The 12,616-nt window shown below is 40.2% G+C and overlaps 1 protein-coding gene across 1 annotated transcript in view; it reads right to left on the bottom strand.

Annotated features, from left to right (window-relative positions):
* HDAC5 (histone deacetylase 5) overlaps nt 1–12,616 on the bottom strand; it is a 118,048-nt gene that overhangs the window by 68,632 nt on the left and 36,800 nt on the right. The window contains exons 3-5 of the mRNA XM_081970986.1: nt 5,865–6,009; nt 3,955–4,072; nt 921–1,051 (exon numbers count right to left, since the gene is read on the bottom strand). Of these exons, the coding sequence (XP_081827112.1) occupies nt 921–1,051; nt 3,955–4,072; nt 5,865–6,009 (394 nt within the window). The remainder of the gene's footprint in view (nt 1–920; nt 1,052–3,954; nt 4,073–5,864; nt 6,010–12,616) is intronic.

Below are 12,616 nucleotides of genomic sequence, written 5' to 3'. Positions count from 1 at the left end.
GCTGCAAATTCCATGGTTTTGCTACATACCATTTCTACATGCTGAAAGTATATATTCAATCACACAATGCTAAATGGACTATTAACTTTTATTGAGATCTTATCATTTTAGAGACTACAACATAGAAATTGGCTAGTTTCTCTGTACCACCTTTTCAAGATCTTAATTCTTTCAAACTGTATTTTTTACTTGTAACCACGATCTTGGCAAGATTCGAATAACCACAAAATATACCTAACAGACTGGGAGTGGGGAGAACAATGGGGAGAACCACTAGATAGTTAATAGCGTCTTCAGTCAAAAAGATGAAGAGGTGATGGAAAAAATTCTTTACTGACTTAAGACCTTAGATACCGTACATGCTGCCAGTCACTAGGTTAGGAAGACAAACAGTCAGACTTGGCATAAGGCAGCTTCCTATGTTCCTAAAATTTCCTGGTTTCACATAGCAGCTGGGCTGTTTTTTTTCCAACTTAGTTTGACTGTAAAAAAAGCTTTTGCAAAAACCAGCTGAGCTGTTACACAATTAGCATCTAAACAGCTGATTTCTTGCAAGGGAGCACTGATTGCATCTAAATATGGGCTGTTTGTTAAGTCAGTCTTCACAGTACATTTATCCAGTTCTCTACTGTAAGTTTAGAATTCATGTCCTAATAATATTTTAGCAAAATGAGGATTTGGTATGTGAGATTGATTTTCAGCCAGAAGTTAAGCTTTTCACATTGTAAATACATTATTTTATAACACACTTGAATGAATATTCTTAATTTGTAGTTCATCAGATTAAATCAATTTTTCTTTCCTTTGCTCTCTCAGCACTAGCCATTGTCCTTACAAGCTAATACATTTAAGGTACAGAAAGCCATGCAAATTGACCCTCTCCTCTTTTTCTCATTCTTCAACTATTGGTTTTTACTAACCAGTTTTCCGGAGTGGAAAGTCATCTCTGCTATCATAAGTGCCAAGTAAAGGTAGTTTGCAAGAGGCTGGTGTTCCCGGGCTTCCTGTCTGGGGAGGGGAACTCTGGTCCAATGAGGTATGATGAGCCCCCCTGCACAAATCAGAAAAAAAAGGCCAGGTTTATTTATTTATTAAGAAAATTTACATGGCTGTCCAACTCACTCTTGGTGACTCTGGGTAGCTTACAAAGAAAACCAATAACCCCACCGTCATCAAGAGTTAAATCAAGATGTCTGTGTTTGTACACTAATTGGCATACAGCATACAAGTAATGTCAGACACATACTGCCTCATTTAGCAATCATTCAAAGTTACAACGGTGTAAAAAAACCACAACCAAACAATTGTCAAATCAATCTTCAAATTTATGAGTCGCAACACCCCACAGTTAAGAGGTCACCATTTGTGCACTTTGCAACAGAGATAATGAAGAAAGTTGAAGTAAATCGTAAGGCAGTCAATGATTTTCTACAGTGACCACAGCGCTTAGCAACTTACTCATAACACTTGTGGTGGCTAAGCGAGGACAATCTCTGCTTCTTCCAAAAATATCCTTCTGCTTTCTCCATTGGATTGCATTTTTACCTTATAGTTACTTGGCATTTCTTTGCCCTTTTCATTCAATGAAATTTAATCAGAGCAGAGTATATTCAGTAGTGAAAGGCCACTAGTAAAGATGGATGCAGTTATCATTCATTTTTTCATCTAACTTGTTTTTTCTGTATAACCTGAAAGTCTTCTACCCGTATTTTTCGGAGTATAAGATGCACCAAGGTTTTGAAGAGGCTTTTTTTTTAAAAAAAGTAGGTAGGTAGATAGAGGGATAGATAGGGAAAAAAGAGAGAGAAATACAGTAGGTAGGTAGGGAGAGAGAGAGAGTAGGTAGGTAGAGGGATAGAGAGAGAGAGAAATAGAGAGAGAGTAGGTAGGTAGGTAGGTAGGTAGGTAGGTAGGTAGGTGGATAGAGAGAGAAAAATAGAAAGAGATAGAGAGATACAGTAAATAGGTAGGGGGAGAGAGAGTGAGTGAGTAGGTAGGTTGGTAGGTAGAGGGATAGAGAGAAATAGAGAGAAATACAGTAGATAGGTAGGGAGAGGGAGAGAATAGGTAGGTAGATAAAGGGATAGAGAGAGAGAGAGAGAGAGAGAGAGAGAGAGAGAGAGAGAGAAATACAATAGATAGGGGGAGAGAGTGTAGTTAGGTAGTTAGATAGGTGAAGGGATAGAGAGAGAGAGAGAAATAGAGAGCGATAGAGAAATACATTAGGGAGGGAGGGAGAGAGTGTGTGTAGGTAGGTAGAGGGATAGAGAGAGAGAAATAGAGAGAGAAATACAGTAGATAGGTAGGTGTTTCTGCTGGCACAGCACTTGATCAATGTAATTCTCATCAATCAGTTAAAGAGCTTTCCAAAAGGAAAAAGGAAAAGTTTTTGCACTCTGCAAACCTCCCCAAAACGGCCCGTTTTTCACAAAAATGAGCCCCATTTTTTTTAAAAAAAGGCTTGAATAGCCTTGGGGGGGGGCTTGCAGAGTGCTCTGGGGGGCCCTCAAAAACGAGCAAAAAAACACCCTGTTTTTCGAGAAAATGGGCCCGTTTTTTGTCAAAAAATTGCATGCATAGCCTTATGGAGGCTTATAGAGTGCTGCTGGGGGTGCAAAAAAGGCCCATTTTCTGTTCGTTTCTGTTCTCCCCACCCCCAGGAGCTCTCTGAAAGCCTCCATAAGGGTATGCACGGCCATTTTGGTGAAGGGGGCAGGGCTGCGGGAGGCAAAAAAATGTTGCATTCGGTGTATAAGACGCACACAGATTTTCAGCCTCTTTTTTGAGGAAAAAAGGGGAGTCTTATACTCCGAAAAATACAGTACCTTTCGATTCAACTTTGATGAAAGAGTTCTGTAATATCAGAATGCTCATTAACCCTACCATTATGAGATGAAAATGGTATCATGATTCTTAAATTTGAAGTAAAAAGGAAGATTGGAAGGAAGATCTCAGTAAACTTTATGTTTTCCATTTCCATTTCCCCTTTTGGCTGGAGAATGATCATTGATTTTGTATAATAATACAGATCTTCAGCCCAAAATGTAACTGGTTATTTGATCAACATTAATACCATTTCATCAAGCAACATAGAGTATCCATTTGCCATTAGAACTTAAACCACTACATCAAATTCAGTCTGAAATCTATGGCCTTTTCTGTAAAATAGCAATTCAAAGAAAAAATTCTGAAAGCTACTTGATAGTAGAAGCATGAAAATAAATACAGGCATAACTGGGTAAGACTGGAAAGGGCTTAGTGATATTTCCAGTAAAATTGCTAGTTTTGCTGAGAAATGGATTTGACCAGATGCTATACAAATTAGATAAAGATGTACTATTGTTGTGAACAGAAAAGGAAGTAAAAAGTGTCTCACGCTTCCAATTCCTCCACAATTCATTATCCAAAAATAGAATTTGCTTTTGCATGCACAGACATATACATATATACACAGAAGAAACACACAAGCTGGCATACTGGTGAGGGAACTGTGAAAACGCTATTTTGAGCAAGATGAATGAATGAACTACCTCTCACCATAATATAATTATGCAAATATAATTATTTGCTGAAGAAGAACCCAAGAAACACAGTTAAATTTAGAGAAAACTGAGTCCTTGAAAATGAAAGACATATTCCTATTCTTTCCTATTGCCAGATATACTGAGCAAATATCAGTTGCATACTGGCTGTATAGCTCTTCCATGTTTGTGATTGAAGTATTTGTTCTAGAACTGAAACTCAACTCTATGCACAGCCTGTCCTAAATTAGACTTAGTTGAAAATTCTAGAGCAGGGTTTCCTCAATCTTGGCAACTTTAAGGTATATGGATTTCAACTCCCAGAATTCCAGTAGGCAGCATGCTGACTAGGAAATTATGGGAGTTGAAGTCCATACATTTTAAAGTTGCCAAGATTGAGAAACCCTGTCCTAGAGACAAAGGAAAGACTTACCAGCATTTGGGATGCTGGGAGAGGGAATGATTCAAGCCACCCACTGTAGTTGGCTCTTTTGACTTGCTGAGAAGGAACTCTTGAAGTTTCAGCTTCACTTCAGTGCTTGCAATAGCACCTTTAAAAATTATAGAAAAACACTGGTAGAAAACATTAAAGGCAAGTTGAGATGTTATCTCCCTTTCCTAACCTGGGGCTATGCAAATATGTGACCTTCAATTCTCACAAGTATGCCAGTGAAATGTGTTCAGGGACACTACTCTTCTTATCTTGTATTCCAGGCTAAAACCTATTTTTAAAACCCAGCATCAATCAAACTTACAAAAGGGGGGGAAATCCACTTTTCCTAAGCACACTGGCAAGAATTTTTATCACATCATCTTCACATTTTCCTGAAGAATTCCATCACAGAGTTACATTTACTGTATTTTTTAAATCATTCTTTATTCAGTTATTATGAGGTGGAGGTTACAACATAATATTGAAGAGCCAAGCCAGACACGGTATAACATCCAAAAATGCCTGAAATTTTATTGTCTTTAAGCATGTTATACAATCCCAAATCAGGGGTACGTCCCTTGAGGTTTGCCATTGAGATCTCTCAATTCAGCCCATCCCCATGTTGCTGTTGACACAGATAATTGTAAGCTGTCAAGAGCTTAGTCATGCTGGAGAAAAGTGGTAAAACTGTCCATCCAGAGTGAGAAAGAATTTGCATATGTTTTATGACTGTACATAAATGCATTTATGTGCCTGTGTATATGCAAGATTGAGTACAGGTACAACCATGGGTGCTCAACTCACCATACATTGACTCATTTAATATTTAAAGGAAAAATGATTGCTCATCTTTGTTAAAAAATAACTCCCAAAGATTGCAGATTTGTGAAAAATCTGAAAATTAATTTGCAAAGAATCTCCATTTAAATATATATGGAAAGGGTGGTTGCGCGAGTGCCTGTTCCACCCCCCGTTTGCAGCCTCACCATGCCCTGGCCCAGCTCTCCCTGCAGGGCCAGGGCACCGTCGCCACTGCCACCGTACTCCGAGCATAATTTCTTCATAGGGCCCATAGAGCGGCTGCTGCTGGAAGAATCGGAAGCCGAGTTCCGGAGTTTGGAAGCCGGAGAAAAAGTTATGCTCGGAGCGCGGTGGCGATACCCTGGCCCTGCAGGGAGAACTGGGCCAAGGCATGGTGAAGCTGGGAGGCATGCGAGCTGGGGGCGGAACAGGAACTCACACAACCACCCTCTCCAGTTGGACAGAGCTCCATGCACTGACTTAGGGGGTATCCCAAATGTGCCAAGCCACAGGAGTTGGGGCGGGCAGAGCGCCATGTGGCTTGGCGCCTTAGGGATACCTCCCTAGGTCAGTGAATGACGCTCTGCCTGGCTGGAGAGGGAGTTTGCCGGGCGGCTGCTCGTTGAGTGTGGTCATCTCATGGCTGCTTCACCCCTGAGGCTGTGCCTGGCTCTTCGGGAGCCCGCTCGCAAGGGAGCAGCCGCCCGGCAACCCCAAAACAGTAAGCCCTCCCCTGATAATAAGGCCCAAGCCATATTTTGTGGGTCAAAAGAAAATAAGACCCTATCTTATTTTCGGGGAAACACGGTATATTTAAACTCTACAATCTGAAAGGAAGTGCCATGACAAAGAAATGTAACCTTGGCTTGAAAGCCAAGTTCATTTATTTATCTACATCTTTACATTGCCAATATATTTGTGAGGAGAATTTAATTATTTGAGTGGGTTTAAGTCCATGCAGATTGTTTTCAAATATGCTTTTCTATATGGTATTTTGGGAATAGGAGAATATAATCCTCTATCTCCTCTCTAGTTTCTTCTTCAGTCCTTGAAATATAAACAGGATATCATTCCAAAAAATGTACTGCAATGCAATTAAAACTTATTACTTTCTTTGCTTTTCTCCTTGTTGCGTAAGATGAGTAACTGCTGCTCCAGACGCTGCTTCTCCAGCTCTTCTTGTCGCTGTTGTTCTCGTTTACGCTGTTGCTCTAGTTCTTGTTGACGCTTTGCTGCCAACATCTCCTGCTGCTGCTGCAAAAAGGAATAGGCAGAGGGTCAACACCACCAAAGGCAATTATGTACGTACTTGAGCTTACATTGTGCAGGGATGTCACATACAAAATCCAGGCATGCATTTGCAGGTTACTGTGTGCTATTTTTCAAACACAGATTATAGCATCAAAGCTGGAAAATGTGAATTAATATTGTCATCGCCCATTAACAATTTCTCCCTAGCAGTAATTTATAAAACTTCTGAGTGATAGGAAGGTTATAACGTTTCTATTACTCAGTTAATCATCTGAGATCTTGCCCCCTGCTTTTCTAGCATTTGAAAGAGAGAAAAAAGGATTATGCAAATATAGTAATAGTAATGCTAGTGCTCTGCAATGTCCTTCAAGAGGTCCATGTTTGCTTTAACATTGCTTTTGCAGAGCATATTTGCATTTTGTAGTAATTTAGATTTCTCTTGATCTTATTGGCTTATGGTTTCTCTCTTGTATTGTTATTATCTATTATTTTATGATCGGTCAGTTGTTACTATCTCTCTTCCCCCCCCCCCCCCCCCCAAGAATTATGCTTCTTTCCTATTATTTCTGTGATCAGCTCTCTTACTAGACAAAAATCAATCTTGGGCTCTGTATCCCTATGCTATCCACAATGTAAATTTTTTCATTTGTATATTTATGCTCATGTAAGGTATTTACATGAGTCCAGGCCCTTCCTCTCTCCATTCTCTAAGCCAGTGTTTCTCAACCTTGACGACTTTAAGTCCTGTGGACTTCAACTCCCATAATCCAGATGCCACGTGGGGAATTCTGGGAGTTGAAGTCCACAGGACTTAAAGTCGCCAAAGTTGAGAAACACTGCTCTAAACTATTCTTTCCTAGTCTGGATATCTATTGTCACTATTTAATTGTATTATGATAACCACACAAAAATAAATTTAGGTTTAATAAATACACACACCAAAAGCATTCTAAAATATTGCTTTAAAAGCCAGAAACTTCAATTGGTTAATAAAATAACATTATTTCTCAGACTTTAATAATTTATTTTACAAGTAGCTGCACAAAGGGTAATGGAATTAGGAATGAACATAAACAGCTTCCCTGGAGATTACTTGCCATTCTAAGTTCTATTGTTTGTATCGATACCTTCAGAAGAAAATAGCAAAATCAGGAAGAAAGGATTTTTGGAGGGAAGATATAATGTAGAATGATATTAGGAAATAAAAGCACCTGGCCATATTTGGCCTGTTTATAAGTAACATCTGATCTGGATAGGACTTAGATGGGAGACTATCGCCAAATTCCAGGACTTCTGGCTTCTTGTGAGTAGCTCAGAATTGCTTAAGATGGGCAGCCATATAATATTATAAATATATAAACAAATATGAAGTTGAAAAATAATCCAAAGGCATCCATAAGTAAATGAAAAGTGGAAAAATGGAAGTCTGAGATAATAGCTAAGATAAAAAGTTACAAAATACTGATTTAAACACTGGCTGATAGCGTTTATATGTACTATGGTTTGTAAAACACAATAAAAATGTTCATATAAAAAAAAATCCTGATCATTAGATGCAACATTATGTTCACATATAATACTACTGAATGAATCTATTCTCTCATCTTCTGACAAGCCTGTATTTAGTTGTAACTCATTTATTCAATTCATATACACATCAACTGATAATGTAGTTTATTAGGCTATGGTTCAGCATGAGTAACTCATTGTTTCTCAGTCTAATATATGAACCCACCAGTTTATCTGAACAAGCCAGAATCATAAAGTATAGTGAAAATGTTTTATACCAGTTTGAATATAAACACAAGTTTATTGGAAATTAGGAATAATTTCTTCATAATCACAATGGAAGAAAAGACATACAAGATTTTCAGTCTTATCTGGGCTCATTGTATTAATCTGAAGCTCACAATTACATCTGAATGAGGTCAGTGTGTGTAATAGCTGGGTTAGGCCGTAAACTCTTAAAATAAGGGACATGGCAGTTTGTTTCTCAAAGTGCTTTTAAAAGTATGAAGTGGGTATGAGTGATTCATACTGACAGAATCTTCCTGTCCTTGAAAATATGGATTACTAAAATACAATACATGAACACCATCAAATAACATCACCAAGTAGTTTTAATTATTGCTATTGAAGCAAAATCTGGAGATGCACTCATGACTGATTAAAATAGAAACATCATGTCATACTTGGAGATGAAAGAATATAGCCAGAATTCAAACCACTACAAATTATTATCTCTGGATTCTGCAAATTGGAAAACAATAGCACATAATGGTCTTCGATCATGTCTAGGAAAAAAAAAAAACCACTGTTCAAATGCCCAGTCTCTTTTTCTCCCCATTTGGATTCGGTCTAAGGCCGTGATGGCAAACCTATGGCACGCGTGCCACAAGTGGCACGCGGAGCCATTTGTCAGGGCACGCGAGGCGCTGCCCTGTCAGCTGGCCAGCGCACATGTGCACGCTGGCCAGCTGAGTTCACCTTTTTAAAAGCTATTTTTCGCCTTCCCCAGGCTCCAGAGGCTTTATAGGAGCCTGGGGAGGGCGAAAAGAGCCTCCCCTGCTCCCCCCCGGAGGCTTCAGGGAAGTGACTTCCGGGTTGCTCGGAGGGTGGTTTTAAGCATTCCGAAGGCTTCAGGAACCGTCCGAGGCTTCCCTGATGCCTTCGGAGCGCTTAAAACGACCCTCCGGGCAACCCGGAAGTCACTTCCGGTTTGCTCGGAGGGTGGTTTTAAGCACTCTGAAGGCTTCAGGGAAGCCTCTGGACAGTCCCTGAAGCCTCCGGAGGGCCTCCGGGGGGTCGGGGGAGGCTCTTTTCGCCCTCCCCAGGCTCCTATAAAGCCCCTGGAGCCTGGGGAGGGCAAAAAAACATGTAAAAATGGGGGGTTTGTGTGTTTTGCGTGCATGCACACGGGGGGGGTCGCGCGTTGCATTATCGGTGCGGCACGCCCGCACTCGACCCCCTTGCGCTCCCCCCACTTGTGGCACGCGAGCTAAAAAAGGTTCGCCATCACTGGTCTAAGGACTTCCAAATAGAAAGTTACAGAATCCATGCAATTTTTGAGTCTTGCCTCTTATAAATTCAACAGTGCCTAAAGGAAAGGAATTCCTACTCCAACCAAGAGCAGCTAATCAAATGTAACTGAAGTGAAAGTGATTTATTTCTACCAGCGTTTTCATCTGCATTGAATTTTAAATTCTAGTTTGCTTGTTTGAACTCAGGGGTCTCTCCTTCATAAACAGCTCTGCATTTTGATGATGAGGAAAACAATAAAACAAGGCAGAAATAACCCACCATACTTGCCAGTCCAAAATTAGAAAAAGATGAATGATACATACCTCATCCCATTCCCAACATAGTTCTTCCCTGATTCGAGCTGTAAAATATGGATGCCCTAACAAAAAAAAACCCTGATCCTTGGAACAGTCTGGGTAGCAGATGGAACGTATAGCAAGGATTTACCAATGGAAAAAAGCAAAGAAGAAAACAGAAAAAGAAGCACTGGCATGGGGCACATAGGTTCAGATTGTTAATTAGGCTCAGAAACATACAGACTATCATGGACTAATGATAAACGGAATATTTTCCTGCCTTGTCTATATCAGGTGGCAACCTGTGGAATTCAATACTTTGCCAGTGTCTAGGAAGAGCCATTAATTTAATAGGAGGATGGATAGGATTACCTTAGTTGGGCTGCCAAATTCTAGACAACTATTATACAGCAGTGAAGAATTACCGTATTTTTCTGATTATAAGATGCACCTGATTATGACGCACCTAGGTTTAGAGGATGAAAACAAGAAAAAAATATTCGGAACCAAATGGTGTTGTAATATATTTAATAAAATATAGCAGAATAATATTTCAGCCATGTAACGTCAACAGCGGTATTAAGAACCATCATCACTATCATTAATAAATGAGGAAAGACTTTAAGGTTCAAGAACTCTTCTAATTTTCTGGAATCCCAATTGCACAATGGCAAATAGGACAGCACTACAGAGGGTCAACGTCATTGCCCAGAGGATCACTGGTTGCCTTCTCCCCTCTTTGGAAGAGCTTTATAGCTCCCGCTGCCTTAAGAAAGTTCAAAACATTCTTAAAGATCCATCTCATCCTGGGCACCCTTTTTTTGAACTATTACCATCTGGCAGACAGTACAGGATAATAAAAACAAGGACAAATAGGCTGAAAAGCTTCTATCCCAGGCAGTAACCATATTGAATTCTATGCTATAGTGCAATATCAGGTTTTCAATTTCAATTATATAGAAAGTAAAGGATGTATGTTTGGGTTTTTAATTTTATAATTGTAATGTACACGGAAGATGGCATTTAATTTCATTGTACCATTTGCAGTGACAATAAAGTAAAGTAAACTAAATTAAACTAAATTATCTAGTGTCAGAATTTAGGAAGCTCAGTTGCTCACAATCACTGATATCACCTTCTTCGCTATCTTCATATATGATATCATCTTCAGTTCCATCTAAGACATTGTTAATGCCACATTTTTTGAATGACCATGCAACGATTTTGTCCTTGAATGAATGCCATGTTTTACCCCCTTCACAAACTTGAGTGATAGTGGGCCTCTTCATTCATCCAGTAGGTGTCAGATCATGATTACCAGCAGCCATCCTTCTACTCTTCTCGCATATAGACTTTAAATGGTATGTTGATGAAAACATCAATAGGTTACAATTGGCCGGTAAGACCCCCAGGAATTACGGCTAGACGAGTCTTCACTTCTTTAAATCTCTTCTTTGTGGTTTTGCTAATATGTGCTCTAAACTAGTCGAGCACTAATAAAGCAGTTTTTTTCAGAAGCCCTCCAGGATGTTTGGACCACATTTTTTCAACCCATACTCTCATCCCCATTTTCATCCATCCATCCTTTCTCTTGAACATGCACAACAATTCCTTTTGGAATCACTTCTTTTGGAAAGGTTTTCATTTTGAAAATTAACATCTGTGGAATTTGGTAATGTGTTTTCTCATGTCCTGAGGTTTTCACAGTTATGCTTTTGGCACCTTTCAGATCAGTCCTATTAGATGGCACATCAAGGTTAGCAGGACTTCATCCATATTCACAATCTGGCCAATTTCAAAATTATTTTTCTTCCTAGCATCTATTACAATTGTATGAAAAGACAGAATCTTAGATTCATATCCTTTTAGCATTTTTTTGTGCAATTCTAGTTTTGATGTGCATAACAAGGCTATATCACCTCATAAGCCACCAAGATGGTGATCTAGTAAAATCCTGAATGCCCTTCTCTAGAGCAATTTGTTTGACTTCATATATTAGTGATGGCTAACCTTTTTCAGATCACGGGCCAAAAGCAGGGGGAAGGCAGGGGGGTCATGTGTGAGCAGGCCAACACCCATAATGCTATGCGCGCAACCCCCCCCCCCTGCTTTTGGCCCGCAATGGACCCATTTTTTGCCCTCCCTAGGCTCCAGAGATTTTCTAGGAGCCTGGGGAGGGCAAAAACAGTCCTCCCCCCCCCCCCCGAGGCTTCAGGAGGCTTCCCTGAAGGCTCTGGAGGACGAAAAACGGCCGTATAGGCAACCCGGAAGTGACTTATGGTTTGTCCATAGGGCTGTTTTTTGCCCTCTGGAGGCTTCAGGGAAGTCTCCTGAAGTCTCTGGAAAGTGAAAAACGGCCCTAAGGACAAACTGGAAGTCACTGTTCCTGAACTTCCAGATTGTCCGTATGGCTGTTTTTCACCCTCTGCAGCCTTCAGAAGGCTTCCCTGAAAGCTCTGGAGCATGAAAAACGGCCCAACATGCAAACCAAAAGTCCGTACCTGAACGTCTGGTTTGCGCATTGGATGGTTTTTCACCCTCCAGAGGCTTCAGGGAAGCCTCCGGAGGGTGAAAAACGACCGAAAAAGAAGTCTGAAGTCTGCACGTGTTGGAGCTGTCAGGACAACGCCTCGTGTGCCCTAACAAATGGCCATAGGTTCACCATCACGGATATATTACCATTTTGTAGAAACTACAAAGCCATTATTCTGGTGACGTATGCTCCATTCTTTCATGTCCATCTCTAACTATGGCCACTTTGCAGCAAGCCCATGAAAATTGTGCTTACTTTTATCTTTTACTTTTTGCAGCTGATCCACCTGTATCATTTTTTTTCAGTTGGTGGTCCAAAATATATCTCTGCTTCTCTGTTTTCATGTTCCTCTGCATATTTTACTACTACCAATTTAAAAGAAATTTTATATGCTTGTCTTTGACATTCTTGTACCGGTATGTAGCGTGAGTAGTAGTATTTTTCTGCAAGAAAGAACTGTGAATAATGTGTCCTTTATTGTTATGAGAGCACCGTAGCTGAAACTATGTTCATAAATTGATACACAATATACCGGTATATCGTATACAGTACATGCCACACTAGCTCATTACGAGGGAAATACGAGGAGCAGGGAAAGAGTTGCTCCGTTGCCCATTTCTCCATTGCAGCACAGCTCTTCTGCCCACAAAAGCCTCGTCTTTGATGGCTGATGCCAAAGCAGAGAAAGAGCTGCCAGGAAGAAGCCAGTCAGCACGGGAGTTGAGTACTCTTCCTCCCACACCCTAAACCAACAATAGCA

Source organism: Natrix helvetica (genome assembly GCF_964273705.1).
Source record: "Natrix helvetica genome assembly, chromosome: Z".
NCBI classification, from domain to species: Eukaryota; Metazoa; Chordata; class Lepidosauria; order Squamata; family Natricidae; genus Natrix; species Natrix helvetica.
This window is presented reverse-complemented; position numbering and strand designations above follow the sequence as displayed.